The sequence below is a fragment of the Nelusetta ayraudi genome, unplaced genomic scaffold, assembly GCF_046127955.1.
Source record: "Nelusetta ayraudi isolate G7.1 ecotype Tasmania unplaced genomic scaffold, CSIRO-AGI_Nayr_v1 ptg000060l, whole genome shotgun sequence".
NCBI lineage: Eukaryota > Metazoa > Chordata > Actinopteri > Tetraodontiformes > Monacanthidae > Nelusetta > Nelusetta ayraudi.
Window position 1 is genome coordinate 8,124,555 of NW_027466110.1, and position 20,446 is coordinate 8,145,000.

At 43.7% G+C, this 20,446-nt stretch overlaps 1 protein-coding gene across 14 annotated transcripts in view; it reads left to right on the plus strand.

Moving 5' to 3' along the window:
• LOC142897632 (partitioning defective 3 homolog B-like) overlaps positions 1-20,446 on the plus strand; it is a 213,101-nt gene that overhangs the window by 76,891 nt on the left and 115,764 nt on the right. For 13 of the 14 annotated variants that reach the window (XM_076040092.1, XM_076040099.1, XM_076040089.1 and 10 more), the window contains 2 exons: positions 15,048-15,201; positions 19,989-20,083. In XM_076040092.1, coding sequence (XP_075896207.1) covers positions 15,048-15,201; positions 19,989-20,083 — 249 coding nt within the window. Of the gene's footprint in view, positions 1-14,550; positions 14,641-15,047; positions 15,202-19,988; positions 20,084-20,446 lie in introns of those variants that run through there. The other variant, XM_076040102.1, reaches the window with a different exon arrangement.

The following is a 20,446-nucleotide window of genomic DNA, read 5'->3' on the forward strand; positions in this document are numbered from 1 at the left end:
AAGCACACACACTCACGCACGCACACACACACTGAAAAAGTAATTTGGCAGAGCTAATGTGTGTTTTGCATCATTTACAGATTGATTGCTGTCGTCAATCGTTGCGTGGACTCGTTAAAAGTATTTACAATGAAACTTGAATATTAGTGCCCGGGCATCTATCATTACAGATTGTTTTAGTTTAACGTCTTATAGGCAATTACTGCCTGGCAAATAGCACTGCGGCAAATACATTTTCTCCAATGAGTTTTTGTTCCGTTTGCAAACTATTGAAGAATTTAAACTTAAACTTTGAAGTAACTCGGTTGGTATTAACGTGAGTTAATAACATGGGTGTCCTTTTTTTCCTCTGAAAGGAAGTGTAAGTAAAAGTGGAATTATTTTGCCAATGTAAAGGAATTAAAAGGTATATAGCAGCAGCTAAGTTAAAAAAAAACAACAACAACAAGATAAAGACTTTCCAGTGGAGGAGGATGAGGTCAAAGCAGCTGCTGGTCCAACTTATTGGAGGTCATTGTTCTTGGGGGGCCGGAGGACGGGTAGGCGGTAGCGCCGCATCATTGTATAGAAGCCTCCCAGTCGTCTCTTTTCTCAGCCCTTTCCCTTCTCATCAGCTTTACTCTGTCACTTAGTGGAAAATACGAGCGGGTCGGAGAGTGATGTAATTACGACCCCGTTGTTGAAAGGTTCATTACACACTGTGGCTCGTAATCCTCCTCTGTAGTTTCCATCACGACTGACGTGTACATTAAGCCGGTGCAAGTGTGTACACGATGACAGAAGCCTTCGATCTTTGTGTGCAAAACGCCAACTTAAGACACGCACACGCGTGGAACACTGAAGGCCCTTTTTGAATTATTGATCGGTAAAGATGATGCAGTTGTAATACGATTATTCAGAGCTGCTCATTCCGCTGTGGGAAGATAATGAGGACAATAGGAACCCGACAGGCACTTAATATTCGACTGCGCTCTCGGCAGAGTTACTTATTTGTGGGTTTGAGGAGTTGACGATCACGTTGAAGGTTGTGTGCCGGGGATGTGTTAACGTCGCATCAACGTGGAAATGGACCGCAGTGCAAATCAAACGGATGAGACTTGAAAGGGATTGAGAAAGGCGCGGACGTAGCGAGGAGCAGCAGTTAGTGTGGCCAGTGGCAGCCGCTTAATCAGAACCTTCAGGCATCATTTTTCATTGTTCAGCAGCATGTTGTGAACAGCAATCAAGTTAGCAGTGCTGCTTCTGTACGGCTGAACTTGGAGAGTCAAGCCTTGACATTGTTTTGCTCCTATGTTTTATAAAAAAAAAAGATGTTAGTTGTCATTCACCTAAATGTTAATTTCATCACGCTTTACCTTCTTTTTAAAGTGCGAACGATCAAACAATCTGGTAAAATTAAGCTTGAAAATGAATCAAGTCTCTCAAAATTATCTGAAACGACAGACGCCGTCCTGCAGAATTGCCTGATTGTGTATTTGAAGCTTTGGAGCTTTTTCCCCGCGTCCTATCTGATGACACCGCAGAGTGAATTAAATGACCCATAGGACGGCCGACTGGCAGGGGTTGATCAAGATGTTTTGAATTCACTTTTGGTGGAGGGATTGGGGGTTCTTTATTTTCCTATTCAGTCAGCGTGCGTTGACGTTCCGGGCCGTTATCTCCCACTCCCGGCGTTGACTCGCCTGACCCCTGACTCACTCTGTGTTGCGAAAATCATTTCTGTGCTCATCATCTGTGCCTGTTGCAGATACTCTCTGCCTGCATCTTGAAACATCCATCATCTCACATTGCACAAGAGGTTTGTTAATCTCTCACTGTGAATATGGGAATGGCTCTTAACTGGTGCTGCTCTGTATCTTTAGGTGAGCCTGTGTAGTTCCCTGTATGCTTGAAACGAACACATGACATTGTGTTACTTAGTTGACTCTAGCGAGAGGTAGAGGAAGTAAATATATACATATATATACATATATATATATATATATATATATATATATATATATATATATACCTTCTTCATACTACCTTGCGAACAAATTTCTTAAAAAAAATGTGAACAACTGTTGGCAGTTTTATTGTGTGTGACTCGTGACCTCATGGTTTAGCATAAGCTGCATGAATGTCGACTTCTTAAGACCTTCGAAAGGGCACAAAAGCCATAAAGACTTGACGATGTCCACTATGTGTGTTGCTCCTATATCACACCATTGTCATTTTCCTAATGTAGCCTGACATTTTTCATTATATGGTTATAGTATATTTTAGTTTTCATTGGTGTGCGTGTGCATATTGGTGTGTGTGTGTGTGTGTGTGTGTGTGTGTGTGTGTGTGTGTGTGTGTGTGTGTGTGTGTGTGTGTGTGTGTGTGTGTGTGTGTGTGTCAGTCCTTGAGAAGGGTAGAAGGACCATAAACCTTATCTCTTTTCAGTAGCCGAGCTATCCGCTATCTACTGGATTGTGGATCATATTTTGATCAGGCTGTGCCCTTATTGGTGAATTACAGCACACCTGCCCATATATCAGTCCACATTGACGCTCACCATTCATTATATATGTGTACAGTAAGCTGTTGTGCTATGGAATTATCAACTCTCATTTTTATGAAGCGTCATGGATCACATCCCCGGCGTTAAATCAAAGCTTCAGTCTGCTCAAGAAGGGCCTTCACCTCTATTTCTTATTCTCTAACAAACATGCATATGTAAATATATATCACTAAATGCGCACATATCATATGCTGATATAAATATATTTATGTACTATACAAAAACATGGTTTTAAAGGGTGTTTGTAGGGGATTTAATAGAGATTCACTAGAAAATGTGTATTTTCAAGGGAGGATTGTGTATTTGTTTGTCGTTTTTCCTCTTTCAGGCCTTTTCTTTTCTCTCTTCAAAACACATCAACATGACACGAATCCAAGCAGACAACATGACTTCCAATATATCTTTTAATGTGGCAGCGCTTTGTGTGTCGCAAATATTACTGGTTCTGCCTGAATACGCCCAAAGACGGCTAATACAGTGTAACTAGTGCGGCACATCTTGAGTGGGTTTGCAATGTTCCATTAGCTTGATTGCTTACAACCTGTCATACTTGACGGGTTGAAACAATAAAAGGCAGGCGCAGCAAAAACTCAATTACATTGCTGTTTAACACTAAACCATTATAATTTAATGGTTTAGTGTGAATATTGCTCATTTACGACACAAGTGACACGTGCGTATTGCGTCTCCCGGAACGAGAATTGGTACAGTGATGGAAATGCACATAGCCAAGTCCGCACACACTCAATTGTTTCTACACACACACACACACACACACACACACACGCACGCACACTCTTTTCAAAAGCACTTGAGTGGAATAATTGACAAGGCATTGGAACAGTGGAAAGATTCTATCATTCACACTTTCTTAGCCACCAGTCGTCCATTAAACACGCCTCGCTCGCACTGTTTTGTTTGTGTGCATGAAAATGCGTTTGCAAAGGCACATTTATTTATTGGTAGATCCATCTAATTTCTTTGGGCTTGGGCGAACATCCATCATGCTAATCAGGCTGATACAGTTAATTCATCAGTCGCGTCGCCCTCAGACAGAATCATATATCTTAAGAAAGACAACAGAAAAAAAAACAAGACGAGTGAGGCGTGTGGTAGGTAATAAATGCAAAGCATTGGAAACATTAGAGATCCACACAAAGGGAAGGCACCAGAGTGGAACCCGTGAATAGTAGCTCATCATTTTGTTATTTCCTGAAGGTTTGATAATGGAAACAGGTCTTAGCTGTTTGTCTTCCGCCTCCCTCAAATGCCTCAAGTTGCCAAAGGTTTCATTCCGGCGTTAAACACGACCTGATACAAACGGGTCAAATGGTTGTGAACAAATCAAATCAGTTGTTCAGGCATTATTTGGAGAAAAACCTGTGGCCCCATAACCCGTGCAGAATTCATATCCGACGACACAATGCACTTAAATACAAAATAGTTTAAAAGGAAACTGGATCCAGCAACACTTCAGTCAAACAGAACATAAAAGTCCTCTAAGTTGGACCCAAAACATTGTGGTTTTGTGCAATTGTTGCATGTGAAAAATAGCTTGTTTGGGGTCGTCTCCATGAACTTTTTGGGGATTTTCTCTCCTTTTTTCTTTTTTTTTAACTTGCATTTGATAATAATGAGAGAGGTTGCTGATTGGACAGAATGAAAGAAAACAACACCTGATGGCTCTCACTAATCAGCTTGGATGCTCTCGCTCACCATCACATTATACCTCTGGCCTTTCCATCCTCCCTTTAAACTCTGCCTATTTACAGCTGTTACCCTCTTTCCACTCATTTGCTCAGCCCTCTCTCTTCCTCTGCTAATCGTCTTCCTGGCTGTCTGTGCCTCTCTGGCTTCTCCCTCTCATATATTTCCATCGACTCCTTCCCTCGCCATGTCCTGAGCCCTCTGCCAGTGGTTAATGACGCCTCGGCCACCCCTGGATCAGCTCCCTTCCTTTCCCTCTCCTTCACCGCCAGCCTCCTCCTTTTACCCTTCGCTCTAATGATTGCAATCATTTTTTAGTCACACTTCGGCGCGTGCGTCGTGCGCGCACACCACTATTTATCGAAGGCACGCATGGACACGACGCGGACCTGGTACACGCGTCGACCCCGAGCCAAGAACCAGGCGAGGTTAATTGAGAAGCTGTGTTTGTGAGATAAGACTGGTGTGACGTGAGACTAGATAAGACAAAGGCCGTACAGTGGAGGGAGCCTGCTGAGACGAATACATTAAGAGGGAAGCAAGATGGATAGGTGTGATCAGTGGCAGGCACGTGCAAAGAGAAGTAGGAGAGTGCATGAGAGAAAAGGGGTTAATGGCTTGAGTGAATGAAATGAAAGACAGGAGAAGGGCGCTAATAAAAGGACAGAGGAAGAGGTAGTGGAATAAAGACAAATGTGGGGTTAATGGCCGGCGTGTGAGAGTTAGGCGTGGGGTTAGTGCACGGTGCAGCCAGCCGGCAGCATTTGGGAGATTGATTGTAAGTGTTGGCGAAGGGGTTAACTGAGTGACTGAAATGAAACAAAGAGAGAGGCGCAGGGGGTGGAAGTGAAAGGGTTAATTATGAATATAATAAACGATGAAGCGTGCGGTCTTCATGGACCTCAGCTCTTAATTAAGTGAGCTCAGCTGCACCTGAGACCCACACAGAACGCATGAATCCATGGCGCTGCGTGAAATTGTGTGTTTGTGGCTAATTGTTATTGTTATGAAGTCCATCTCCTGGCGGATCCATTGCACTGATGAATCGTCCTAATGAAGTGCCCGGGGTTTAGTGGGAATAGGCTAACTGCATGTCTAAGCATTGGCCCGTCATGCTCATTTGTGGCCTCACTGAGTATGCAGCCTGTGATGCAAGGTGGAGCAAACAACTAAGACCAAACAAAGTCGTGGAAACCAGTAATGAGTTGTGGCCTTCATTTCCACCACTCACTTTTCAATGTCACAAAAACCTCAGTAGGTTTAAACTTGTGACTCAACGACATTTAGAAGGCGCTAAATACCTAAAAATCAACTCTCACCATTGATATATATATATACAGTCTTTGTACTGTAATGGTTGCACCATATTGTTTCTCAAATGTTTCTCAAGTGAAATATGAAGATATTTTTTTTTTTTAAACCCTTCACATCAAACGCCTGAGAACCTGCTTGTCTCATTCACTGACGGTTTAGTTTGCTGCTTAAACAAATCACTCAAATCGCTGCAGGCATTTCAGTGTTGGACAGTGTTTTTGTAGCAAACCGGGGTTGTTTCATTTCTTCCAACCAATTAACCATCCAGTACATTCTGTTGACTCATGACTTACCTACACGCCCGCCGACTATCACGGACTGTTGCAGCTGCAGATTTGGAAGAGTCTAATTTGCGTTAAAAAAAAAAAAAAAAAAGGTAACACTTGAATAGGTGTCTGTAAGACTGCCAAAAAAACCCTTTGCCACACATCATTAAATGTTGAGTTGGATTTGATTCACGGTCTCGTGAATAGACAATTTGATCTTCTTTGGAAGATTAATGTAATCACTCTGTGGTGGCTACCAGATTTATTCTTCACCTCAATCACAGAAATGTTAGAAGGACCACATCTCATGTTGACCTTCTTACATGGGAGAACAGCCCGTGGTGTGTGTGTGTATGTGTGTGTGTATGAAAGCAGCGTGTGGCAATGTGTGTGTGGGTGTTCATACGAGACAAATGCGTTTGTTCCATCTCTCTCTCACACACACACACACACACACACACACACACACACACACACACACACACACACACACACAAAGATAGCAGCCGTTAGCAGAAAAATTTACATACATTGACAGAGTAATGTGGCGGGCAGTGAGAGCTTTATAAAGAGTGAAGCTGTCCCTGAATGTATGTGAGTGATAACAGGTTCGTTTAATTGCCTCACCTCCACTCTCACGCTCAGACGCGAGCACACACGTACATGGATCATCGATTCCCTGAGTAGGCGTCTCATAATTCCTGTCATTCACCTTGAAGAGGTGGAGGCAGCGCGGTGTGATGGAGGGGTGGAGGAACGGAACTCAAACACTGTCCCAGCTCGATGGTAATGCTGTGAAGTAAACAGGAAAAATTTAGTGATCACAATTTATTTGGCTACTATGTTATTATAACAACAGTCTCAAAAGGAATCACTGACATATTGTCACCAACATGGAATTGAAACAGAAAATCTCAAAGTGAATATACCACCTTTTTGTGTTACAATTTTGAGTTTCAAAATGATTGTGCTAAGCTGTGTGCAGAAAGCAGTGTTTGAATGTTGTGTTTACTGTCAAACACTAAATAGTTGTTATTGTCGCATTATGAAAGACTTGTGTTTTGGTTTGCCAGTGCTGGGGTAACAATTTACATGAAAGATGACCCTTCAGTAGTGCTATCGTACATTAAGACATTTTTTATGTTTGATGAAACTCTCTTTGTATTTATGTATATGTTTTTTTTTATGTTGACATTATTTCATTTTATGTTTCTCCCCCATTGAATTGTGTTGCGGTGACATCCAGAGATTGATCGTTGACTTCTAGCTCTGAGCCAGATAAGATGTCTGCAGGTCAGGAAGCCACCTCTCAACAATTAACCCCATAATCCCAATGGGGGTTACAGATTCTAGACATGTGAAAGGGCCAAAGCAACAATGTGTGTGCAAGGCTGAGACAGACCACAAAGCAGGTTTAGAATTTCCCCATTGCACAAGAAGATAGATGGCTCCTAGATGGTTAAGAAAAAGAAGAAAAAAACAACAACTGACTGATAGGCAACCAATGTCATCGATCTTCTACTTTTCCTTGAGAACCTAAGAAAATAATACAAGTGTCTGTAGTTAGAACATGTGATACAGCTTCTGATTCTTGTTTGATTCTCTGTGTTGTAAACCAGACTACTACTTAGCGCTTTGACTCACTAATCCTCACATAATTACCATCAAAACACTTTGTGTGCGTCAACCAGTGCAACGCTGCGTGTGTGTAGGTGTGTGCGTGTGTGTGATAGAGAGAACACGGTGTCAGTGGGTTTGTGTGTTGCCTAATCAGTCACATTTGACAGACAGCAAATCCTGCTTTAAAAGCCACTGAGAGGCCCATTGTTATTTGGAGAGCCAATTGAATGAGATAAGGTGCTGGCGAGACGGGTTGAATGAGCTATCAGGGGACTAAGACTAAACTGTTCTGTGGTTTGAACAACTTCCTTTGAAGGTTTGGTCTTGGCTCTGGTCCTTGAGCACCATTTGTAAGGGATATAGTGTCAGGACGTGGCTGTCTGCAATGGAAAGTTGATTACAGAAGTTCAACCCAGAAGAACTTTTCGAATGTCCTAATCTTCTGCATAAAAAAACCCATTTAGTCATTTGGAAATGATTTAAGTTTGGCTAAGTTGAATTAACCAAGGCCAATGGGATTTTTGATACAGAAGCTATTTTCTTTGAACCATAATTAACTTCAGTGTCATTGACACATGTGTGTACAATTTTAAGCATACTCGTATGTGACAATCACTGGGACTTAAAAATGCGGACATACAGTCAAAATAAACCGAATGCTATGAATTTGTCTTTGTTAGCTTTGAAGGACTACTCTATCATTCTGATTGCATACGTCTGTATGACTATCCAACGACGAAGACTGACTTAGCCTAGACAGGAGATGTCTTGGCATCGGCTTATCTTTTTTTCCACAGGTTATTAAACTGCGTTGGCTGGGACAGGATTCAGATATGGGTTTATCATTCGCAGCCGGTATCAAAGAGTCAGGCTTATTGAAATTATTTCTCACGATGAGAATAAAACAAGTCGGAAGTAAAAACTGCGCGTCAAATCCAAAATAATTAACGAGAGGCCGCCGCTCTTGTGTGGATATCTCCCACAATCCTCGGCTTTACTGCCCGGCCTCCAGTTGGCGGCGGCTCCCCTGGCTTTTGAGCGCTGTGTTGTTTAGACTTCCACCGGCGGATCATCGCGATGCGGCTTGCATGCAACGCGTCCATCTGTGCCGCTGTGTGTCTCCATAATGCTGTTCCATATGGACGACTGTGGTCGACTCACAGCCTCAGGGAGGATGGCGGTAGATTGGTAGCGGAGGCAGGCACACACACACACACACACACACACACACACACACACACACACACACACACACACACATCTTTGGATTCATGTGAGTGATGAACACACACCGTGTCATGCATGAGTGCTGTAACAGAAGTCGTCTTTGTATTTTGGCTGCCGCACTTAATTTATGCTGTTGTGTGCAAGTGGTTCTATTTGTCGCCCCAAAACAGTCAAAACAAAACGTTTGCCATTGTTTTTATGAAATGTTTTTCATTTTAATTTATTTATTTTTTAATTTTTTTTGCAGCGTATTGAAGCGTGAGACAATTTCAGGGACGGGCTCAGAAAACATAGAAGTTAGTTATCGGAAAAGTACGAGCGTCGACAAATTCAATGGCATCCACCATTTCCCAGCCAAGTGAGAAGAAGAACGTGGTGCGATGTTGGGACGATACAGACCCAAGATAACGACGGAAATGGTAGTTCTGCTTTTTTAAACAGGGCCGCACTGCGACGTCAACGCCTCCTCCTCATTATCTAGATGACCGTGTGGGTCTGTCCTCGTCCTCCGCAGCGCCTCTGCCCGCCATTAATCTTTTTCTTCCTGACCGCCTCGTCTGGATGCCTCACGCGCCGCTGAGGGGTTTCGGTGACTGGAGATCAATAGGAGGTCCACGCAAACACACACGCTTATATGCAAACGCGCGCACAGACACACACCTAAACAAAGACCTCAAACTGCTGATGCAGGTAAATTTCATTCATCCATATTCTCCGAACGGAGACAACACTATCCCGATTATTGATCAGCTCGACCGCGCGAGCAGAGAGGTCAAAGCCAGAGGAGACGCAGGCGCGGATGCATGTTTTTGTCTCTTTCTTCAGTAACAGCTGATTTACTCGTATATCCGTGGCCTTTTAAATAAAAAAAAAATCAGATTATTAATCTTTCGCCGCTGATACTGGAGTCCTCAGAGATCACAAGAAAGATGGCAAGACAAGGAGGCAGTGTTGCTGAGAGAGTGAGCGAGCACGGGGTGTATCACATTCAAATCAATAAGCTTTTTGTTGCCTTCTCGGTGTAACCAATGGAGCAGAGTGCAAGAACATGATGATTTACATTGGCTGATTTGTAAGAATCTGGCACAGCTCAGAGGAGACAGGAGGAGGAGGAGGGGGAGGAGGAGAGAAAAAAAAAAAAACAAGGAGAAGAACAGAAGGAAGCAAAAAAAGGGAGATTGCAGGCAACGGAGAATACTGGAGGAGAAGGAACGGGGGAAAAAAAAGAACAAGAAGATGCTAAGTGAGAGTAGAGAGAGTGATGCCAGAGGGGGAATCGGTGCTAAGCAGGAATATTTGCTGATGGAAGAAGAACAAAAGGCCAACTTGTACATAGCCGGGCAGAGTCAGGCTAACCTGCCTCAGGGTTCATTCACATTCTCTTTGTGATCTTGCTTTTGCATGAGAAATGTGCAGGTTTATCTTTTGGAAATGACTTGCTGTTTCTGGTTGTGTGTCACCATTTTTTTTATTTTTTTTATAGATGCACCATAAAGGGCTGCTTGGCAATGCATTAAAAGAACATAAACCTGCGACAATATGCTGTTTGAAATTGTCTTGCTGCCGTGCACTCTCGTAAAGCTTCCCATCCTCAGTGTTTTGAAACACGCAGACATGATGGAAATGCTGCGAGTTCCTCACAGGTTGACCAGAAACAGGAAGCTGTCTTCTCGCTGGGTGGCTGAGATGTGGAAGAAGTGAACAGGAACAGGAAGTTGTCAGGGAGCAACCGTTCAGGTCCATGTTCAGATGCAGCTTCTGTCACGCAGAGCTAGATGGTGCTGTCATTCTATCCACTGCCATTGTGTTGGTGGGTGCGTGTGTGTGTGTGTGTGTGTGTGTGTGTGTGTGTGTGTGTGTGTGTGTGTGTGTGTGTGTGTGTGTGTGTGTGTGTGTGTGTGTGTGAGTGCGCAGTGACACAGAATGATCAAACTTACTGAGGTTTGTGACACCCCCCCTAAAAAAAAAACCCTCAAACAAAATCTATTGCCATATTAAGATCATTGCTTGTTAATAACCCCTTTTGAATGAAAAAGCAGGATGAGAGGCTGAAATTGCCCAGTTGGCAGTAAATTTGCATATATCTGGGGAGAAAAACAGAAAATTGTTTATTTTAGAACACCATCTTGCCTCGCTCCAATCCTCTAATGTATCACACTCACAGCCAATTTTGCCAGTTGTGAAAAGCCTATGAAATAATCTGCATAAGACAGCAGAACCTCATGTACGCACAGCACCCACACACACGCACACACACGCACACACACACACACACACACACACACACACACACACACACACACACCCGCCGTGTACGCACTCCACCCTACACACGCCATGGTATACTTTCATTTCATTTTACAGTGCAGTGGCAAAGCGCTGTCTGTTGCCGAGGGTATTGCTGAATGCACAAGATGATGGAGTGCACGGCGAGGCACATACGTGCGCAGGCTCAGATGTAATAGATTTCTTTAAGGTAAGTGGTCATGAGTGAAAATCAAAGTTCGGCGGTGTAGGGACGGCTTAAGTGTATTTAAAGATCGCTGCGGGTTTGTTTGGGAGGGGAAGTGCGTGCACGGTGAGCTGGGTCTCCGCCGGTGCATTTAGCTGATTGTAAGCATTTTATTGATTGGGCCCAAACTAATCGATCAGACCCTAATCGACCCAATTATAAAGGCTATGATGTGAAATAGATGGTTGTGTATGTGTGTGTACACAATGCGATGCACTTAAAGTCCCGACAGCTATTAATCTGACTCCTGTTTTAATGTACTCTTTCAACCTTCATGAGAGCGAAGCACACCCGCAAACACACACCCACACACACACACACACACACACACACACACACGCTCACACTGTATAAATACTAGCAGAGACACACATGGAAGTTTTCACGCGTGCAGTCTCAACTCGGTAATGGTTGTCGAGCTGGAACTAAAAATCTCAGTTTAACCAAACAGGTCTCAGTAAATGAATCACTGATAGTGTGAGTTAAGCCTGACATGGCATTTAGTAGAAATTATTGGCAATGTTTAAAAAAGAATGAAAGCCGCTTGGCATTAAAACCAAATACCAAGTACACACCATCGCACATTCATTTGCATGGTAGTGCAATTGCATATCTATACTTTATGTAGCTAAGTGAGGTTTTGCTGTTTAAAGGAAGGACACTGAGTTTGGAGGACTCTTTTGACTCTTTTTGAGTTTCGTTTTTGGCCCAGCACCTCAACATTTTTTTCATCTTTGAGTGTGCACGTTCTTCCTGTTTGCTTGATTTACTCTTTAAAGGCCCCTATCACGTTACCAGTTGGAGGTGCCTTTTTAATCCGTCTTTATGGATGGTGGTAGTGTTGCAGCGGTTGGCATCATTGCCTCCCAGCAAGAACATAGCAGGTTTGATTGTCACTCCCTGCTTCTTCCAACAATTCAAAGACCTACACATTAGGCTGAATGACACTGGATTGTCCAGGGGTGTGAGTGTTGTCTCTTGTTTGTCTATCTGTGTTGACCCTGCGGTAAACTGCCAACTTATCGAGGCTACAAGCCCACCTTCACCCCGAGACAGCTGGGATAGACTCCAGAGTGCAGGAGAAGCACTGATAGTAAATGGATGGATGGATGGATGGATGGATGGATGGATGCTGTGTAAGGGCAGGACAGCCCCAGCCTGGACAGTCTGAACGGTCCCCTGAGAGGTGGCGATAAAGACGGGACGGGGTTGGAGCAGCGCCCGCGTGTAAAGGAAATGCCGACATGCCGATGAGGGCCGCTCCAGTGGGGGGATTTAAAACCGTAAAGAAGAGATAGCGGCTGACCTACAGCGACCAGCTGCAGGTAACTGCTGTAAGTGAGAAATCACGGCGAGCTGGAGAGATGGCCATGTCAAAAGTGTCCTGACATCTGAGGGATGAAGCTTACCGGCACATATGCCATGTAAATGTTAACGCAATCACGTCATCACTTATCCAGAAATCTGAAAAAAAAAGGACATTATCGCACCGTAGCGCGGCTGTGCCTTGTTCAGTGTAGAAGGTAAACATGGAAGCAGAGGCGGCTAATTGGTTAATTCTTTGTTCTGCCAATGAGGCGGCATCTCTGTGTAGTAGCAGCGTTTGGTTTGCCGCCTCAAGAATCCTTGAAGCAAATGTCATCGGTGTCTTCACGCGGTTTGATCGCGCTCAGGTTCTCCATCAGAGTCTAACTGTCGCTTGGCAATTTGTAAAGCTGTTGATCATTTTGACAGTGCAGGAAACGTGCATTCCTGACATGTGAGATAAGAGATTTTGTTTAGATTTTTACTTTTATTTTGTCATTCCAAACCAACATTAAAATGAAGACCTACTACTCTCAGTCTATCTACTCTCTCTACTCCCTCTTAGATTTGTGAAAAAAGGCGCTTTGCTGAATGTTGTCAGCAAAGTGATCAAAGGAGGACGTGCGCTCTGGCAGTAACGTGAGAGTGATAAACAGAAAACAACATCAGATGTTTACCTGCATCTTTTTGTCTTGTCTGGATCGGACGGCTGATGAGAGGCTTACACGTAATGACGTGACAGGGAAGGCATGGTGTTTGTAGGTGCTAAATTGCAAAAGGTAGCGTGTGTTTCCCAGCCTAGGGCTGCATGGTGTTTTGTGTCTGCTTCCAAATAAATGAGTGCTAGGTCAAGGAAGAGTCGGGGCACAAGAGAAGCAGAGAAGCAGCATCCCTCCATTCATCCATCCACCCACCTCTCCGTGCGTCACAGCGCTGCAGGATACTAGTTGTGTTGGGCTGAAGGTGACTGAAAATGATTTCTGCAATCCCATTGTGTGGTCTGCATTGGACTGTTTATATCTCAGCTACATGTAACCAACAAAAGTGCAGCAGCTGCTCTGTCAGAGCTCAGCTCCTCCTGCGTCTCCTTCCTTCAGCCGGCCAGTTGGTGTCAGCTGCTTGTGCCGAATCCCCCTCGATCTGCATGTTTTTCCAGCTTGGCTGTGTTTGCGTCCTGCGGTGGCCAGATTGCCACAAGACCGTCGGCCAAGCATGGTCAGATGATGCAATGAAATAAACGACTGCCACTATTAATGTGCGTTTGTGTAAAGTTAATGGCCCAATAAGAGGAGAGGAAGAGGAACAGTGTGTGTTTTCTTGATAACCTAGCAAGAGTAAGACAGGTTGTGTCACGTGTCATGCCAAGTTTAAGATAAAGTATATTTTTATTTCCCATATAATGCACGTGTGCCATGACATGTGATACATCATCTTGCTCGGAAATTAAACTTTAAATATCTGTACAGTGTCTGAAAACAGATTATGTTGTTACTGTCTCAGACCAAGTGTGAACAGCAGTGAAATAATCATTAGGGTTGTGTTGAAGTCTCACTTGAGCCCTCTTGTGGCTGCGTAAAGCTTCTTTTGCAGGATTTCTTTAGCATTTTTTTTTCCCCAATGCTGACTTTGTTGTTGGCCTTAACTCCTCTTGTGCAAAAAGACACATCCAGCTCATGCTTGTTTGCACACTTTCACACTGGTTTTTGCCCGTTGGCAGCACGCGTGTGCATGGCGGCGTCCCCCCTGTGCGGCGCACGTTTGGCTTCCAGTGTAGCAGGAAGCCTCTGGCTTTACTGGTAAAGTCCCCTTTCTTTTTTGACAGCAGCTCTGGACATCACACACAGACACATCCACGCACGTACACGCGCGCACACGAACTCCAAAGGTCTATTCAGCTTCTGCATGGAGGCCCCTAGAACACTGTGTTGACAGGCTGTGCGCTGTTTGGCTAAACGCAGACTCAGTGCAATGCTCAATAGACGGGGGATTCCACTATATAACGCAGGGAGGAGCGGCGGGACGCTGCACTCTGGCAGAGAAGAGACACGAATGGAGGCAGTCGTTAGAGCGTAGACACACACACACACTCTGTCACAGTCATGCTGGGCTCCTTAGACGTCCTCTATAGCGTCCTCATCCACAAGGTAAACCAGAAGTCTAGTGTTTCAGCACACGCCTGTGTATCACGCACTCCGCTCTCGCCTCTGTTCTTGATTTTCATTAGAGTAATGATGTAGTGAGTCTGCCCTTTGGTAGCGCTGATCAGAATCCTGTTGCTGGTTGGATTTTGTTACCTTTTTTTTTAATCCCTCCATTTGTTTTGATGCAGTTTAACTCGGTAAATTGGAAAGGGATTTTGTTCAGAGTGTAGAAAAAAAAAAACAGTTTGGAGTGCCCTTGTGTTGGCGTTGTAGCGCGATTCCTGTAGCTGCAGTGCAATTAAACACTTGAAGAAACACTTGAATAAATTAAATAAATATAGATAACAAGGTGACTAACATTCGACAATGTTTGTGTTTTTATTTTTTTTCTCTCTGTGTTTTTTCCTCAGCTGATGGCGGTGTATGAGGAGCAGGAAGCCCAGCAGAGGGGTGTGGCCAATTCCAGCCTAACCCCCAGCCCGGACCTCTACCAATCAGAGCTCTCTGTCTTCCAGCCAATCCCAGGAGGCGAGATAGAGGTCAACTCCTCTGCCCTCAAGTCCAGTGAGTATTTTTTTGTTCATATTCTGTTTTGTTTAGTGTGGAAGACATTCGTATTTTGAATAAAACTAGAAGTGAATGAACATCAAACTCAAACAAAAACATGAGTCATTGGACAACTGAAGTGATGGGTTGAAACTGCCCCATTCTGGCTCCAGTCAAGTGTGCTTCTGTCTCTTTTGAGATGTTTTGACCTTGTTTAAGCGTTGACATTTCTCATCACACCCAACCTCAACAAAGCTTTGTTAGAACTATCAACACAAGTCAAACCCAAGTTAGATCGTACAGCCACTCTGAGTATTTCCAGACCTTCCTCTCCTCTCTGTGAACTTTGGCGGTGGGTTAAGAACTCTGTAATCAAATTTCTAGGATTTATGAGCTTCAAGACAAACTGACAGATCTATATGTGGTTTTAAATCTCTGGTAGAGTTTGAACGCTGCAAACGGGTCCACCCTTACATTTTTTTTGTTTTTGTTCGTCTGCTAGCAGTACACATAGGGAAACTAACCCATGCATGGTTGGCCTCTGTGCACTGTGTGTGCTGTGTGTCACGATAATCTTGCCACAGCGAGTTCAGGAGTACAACAAAAACATGTTGTCCACGGAGGGGAAAACCTCCCCTGAACAGTCTGACTGGAATGGAAGGTTTCTGCTGGACAGTGATGAGAACAAGGTGAGCTGTAGCTGAACTGTTGGCAGTGGTTGGCTTGAGCAAACAGCAGAGTAGAAGTGAAAAGGCCGGACAGGATGTGTGTGCACAGTGTCAGGCGACAGAGTCAGGCTCTGATGTTTGTGTCTGTTTCCTGTTACCTGGATTGGGCCTATCAGGCTCTCTCCCTTCCTGCTCCCTCTTCCACTCCTTCTGTCTTATTTCAAGCCAAGTGACTTTTCGGCACACGTGCTGCAGGTGCGTGTGAGCCACGGCTCAGAGCTGTCGCGGGTGAAACGGACGGGCCTAAATAATTTACTTTTTTTGCCGCAATTATAGGAAGCTGCGGGAGTGATTGATTGCGCTGCACCTACAGTGGGCTGAAGTGGCGCACTGCTTCCTGCAGCCTTCCTGCCACTGGCTGGCTAATTTCAGATCCAACTGCCTTTAGTTTGTAATTGTAGACTGCGTGCACTTTGTTGCACGGTCTGCGCCATCTGCCCCAGCTGAGCGCGTGACATTTAAACATAATCTGTCACGGTTGCTTTCAAAATGTCATTAATATGCCAAATGAAATGTGATAATGCCCGTCTATTTTATGTAACTTCTGTTGTTCTGTCGTTGGTTGTTTCCCCCTCACCCCCACCTTCATTGTTTTTGATGACGCTATTGAAACGTCTCCCTCGGCCTGACAGATGTTAAACAGTTTGTCGAGCTCATTCCATTCTGAGAGAGAATCTGTAATCACTGTGTTATACACTCGATTATAAAAAGACAAAACACAATGCTTTTTGGTTTGATGATAGAAGAATTGAGCTTTTCTGACCTTCCCCAGTCACAGAAAGGTCTTTTTGCGCCACGATCCAGACGCTGTTAAGACAGGAAGTTTAGTCTGTTTCAGTCTGGTCTCTTGTCAGCAGAGATTAGTGGTAATGTGTGACTGTCATGGTAGATTAGAGGTGAAAGAGCTCTGGAGACGGTCAGTGTGAGATGCCTAGGCTTTGCCTTGTCACTGTCTTCTGTTTTACCTCTGACTCAAAGTCACGGAATATCGTTTTCCCCCCTTCTGTTATTTCATCAAGAAGTATTCTTCTTGTTCTGCCTCTTATCACTCCATTCTGCTCAGTATTATGGTGTGGTTTCAGATTGTGTTGTTTTTCTCAGTCCTTTTGCAACACCAACTGTAAGGTTGTCTTCATACACTCACCTCTTGTCTTTTTTATGCTCTGTTCACTTTTTATTTGTTACGTTTCTTGGGAGTACACAGAAACGTTTTGCTCTCATGGATAAATAAGTCAACATTTATCTAAACAGAGGCTAATCATAACACCTCATTGGTACAGTCAGTACAGTTTCTGTACGGTAGCTCAGTTTACAGCAGAACGTAAATCATGGATGTGGTGTTTGACCAAACTCTGTGACGTAACAGGTTCAGAGTTTTTCCTTTATTAGTATTTAATGTGTGCTGCTTCTATTCATGCCAGTCTGGCCAGTCATTTACCAGAAAAGATGTAGCCTGGCAGTCCTGTTATTTAAGTTGCTATGGCTACGCAGAGTACAGGAATAAAAAAAAATAAAAAAAATGAGAGCACCTATTATTGTTTAAAAAAATGAGAGCACCTATTATTGTTTAAAAAAAGAAGAGCACCATTGCATTTTAATGTTTTCCTCCGGGTTTCCTCCAGCGTTCAGCTCTGATGTTTTTTTCGACATATATATAATATTTTTTAGATAATTTATGCGTCTCCGGTTACTCTTCCTTTGTGTGTCTCTTAATTTGTCTCCGTCCTTCATCTGCTTTGCACCTTAATTTCCTTCCCTCCGCTGCCCATTATGTCTTCCTCGTCTCTTATGCGTTGCTTTAAGGAGATGAATCGATGAAGGGTATTGAAGGGGATACGTGAAATCCATACCCCCGCCCCACCCCTGCCCACCCTAAGAGCACCACGGGTCCATTTTGTGACAATCAATATATGACCCCGCCAAATATCATTTGACGTGTGCTGTGTGTGGACCGCTCATTCGGAGGCTTTTCTTCCCCCACCCTCACGTCCACCCTTGCTCACTTTTATTCCCCGCGGAGCCATGGAGGCCATCACGACAGCGTTCTTGATGCACGTGCGGATTGATGGGTCCTGCGAAGGGGATTTTTTAGAATCGCCGGAGCACGGCACTCATCATAATAATACCTCGCCTGATGGCCTAAATCTTATTTATTTTTCAAGCTTTCTGCAGCGTTGACTTCTCTCCGTTCCTCCGAGCTCTCCGGCAGTAAAGCGGCGTGCGCGTCATCCATCAGCTTCTGTGAAATGATAATTTTATGCAGCGGGCTGGTGAGACGTGAGGAGGGAAACGCCATCGCGTGTTGCCGGCGTGCACACAAATCAGCCGCTGATTGGCCATTGGGCTGCAGGAACGCCACACTGGCAGCCCCCTCAGTGTTCACTGAAGACTTTCCTAACGGAGGGGTCGTGCATTAGGGCTTCTTTCAGCCTTTTAGATCTGCTCCCTCCATAACTAGCGAGAAAATAGAGTGATGCATTGTTTCCCTGAGAAACACACTCTAGGAATGTCCTTAGTATAACGACTCTGCTGCTTTTGTCCATGCAATGTGGACAGGAGTGCAGGCGAGTGCAGCTCAGACCCAAGAGGACAAGAGCCGTTAGTCATTTACTCTTTTTTACATTTTATACGCTGAAGGTTAAAGCTTTTTTCTCTCCGTGTAAACTGCTTTCAGTCGCCAGTCCTCATTTTTAAGTAGTACATTGCATGTTTTTATTAACAGTGAGGCACATTTTTTTGTACACACATAGATTCTGAAGGAGCTTTTTTGGAAAAAAGGAAAAAAAAAAGTATTTATAAAATTAAATTCTAGTCCTTTCCTTGCAGATGTATGGTTACTATGGACTTATTATTGACATTAGTTTGTAATGCTTGGACGCATCTCTGTATATCTTTAGCTGTACAGCTGTACTCATCAACACATCTCTATACATATGGGTTTTTGGATTAGTATTCGAGCCCATTCAAGCCAATCTCAACATTTTCTCCCATTTACTCCCAAGATTACTTTGTGGTTTAGTGTCCTAAACGTCAGCACGCTGTTTTTCCCCTTGAAAAGCACATTTTAGAAGGCCAGTGTCACGGGCTCATTGCAAATGACAGATGCGAAAATTTGTTTTGTCATCTCGCGAGCGCAAAAATATTCATCCGTCCTCTTCTTTTCTCTCTTTTCTCTCGCTCGCACGCTTTGACACTCTTGAAAAAGCACAATCCAACTCCTCTCTGTAGTGTGGCTCCGGGTCTGTATCTTGTCAACTAAAAGATTATTATTAGACATGAATTTTGCTGAACTGTGACACCATCAAAATAGCTTTAGCGATTTTTTTTCTTTTGTGTGTGTGTGTGTGTGTGTGTGTGTGTGTGTGTGTGTGTGTGTGTGTGTGTGTGTGTGTGCATTTGTATAAGAAAGAACAGCCTGCAAATACCTGCATTCTGGCGTCGATGCACCTTTTTCCTCAATTCATGACATTTTTGTATGATTCTTTGTACAGTGTCATCACTCTATGTCATTAACTGCCAGTTACTGAGCCGTCACAGCGCTGTCTTGAAAGAACGGCGAGTTACAATCGGCTCTTACCTGAGGAGATTGTCGGGCTTATTAGCTGAGAACAAATAAAAACAGCAGCACCTCCTTGAAACACAAGTTTCGAGACGCGAGATGAAGCTGTTTATTAAAAAGGTTTTACCGCATCTACAACAAAAAATAAATAAATCTTATTTCGTAAGTAATTAGTGCTTGGTGGATTATACAATTCTGCAGCACATTTTTCCCGAGGCAATCTCTTAAATCCCGGCCCACCTGCATGACTCTGTCGAGCTTTAGTGAAATGTTCGCCCAGTTGAAGGGCACTTCAGTGACTAATCTCAATTTTGCCTCATTGTGGAAATTGTGAATTTGTGAATTTTTTTGCCACAGAGAACACACACACACACACACACACACACACACACACACACACACACACACACACACTCACTTAGTTTCTCGTTTTAGGCACTGTTAAGAGCATGTTTTAAAATAAAGCGTTTGCAGAAAACTGCTCGTGTTGAATGCGCTTTGCTTTTTTTGATGTGTAGACACCCCCCTGTTGGTGAGAAGCAGCAGTGACTCTGCCCTTGGACCCCAGCCGACAGAGGTAGAACCCTCCATCAGCCAGGACCCAACTGTGATGGTAAGGAAGTTTTTTTTTTTTTTTTTATAAAATAAATAATATAAAACATGAAATATAGTTGGATTGAATGATTTGCATGGATTTATATGGAAAGCGGAATAATGCAAAGGCAGCATGCACAGCCGCTGGTGTGTTCATGTTAGTTGGCCGGATCACAGTTTCATTTCTTGTCACTTATTCTGACACTATATTGGTTTGGATAGGCAATGATAACAAATGGGTTTTTCATGTGTGTAAAAGTCAAACTGAATTTGTTTTATGAAGTTTCAGCTTTTTGTTGAGCCAAAGAAGGTTTATGGTCCTCTGTGAGGTATTGATTTCACAATATTGACCTTTGTGGTCACTTTGAACTTACCTCTGTGC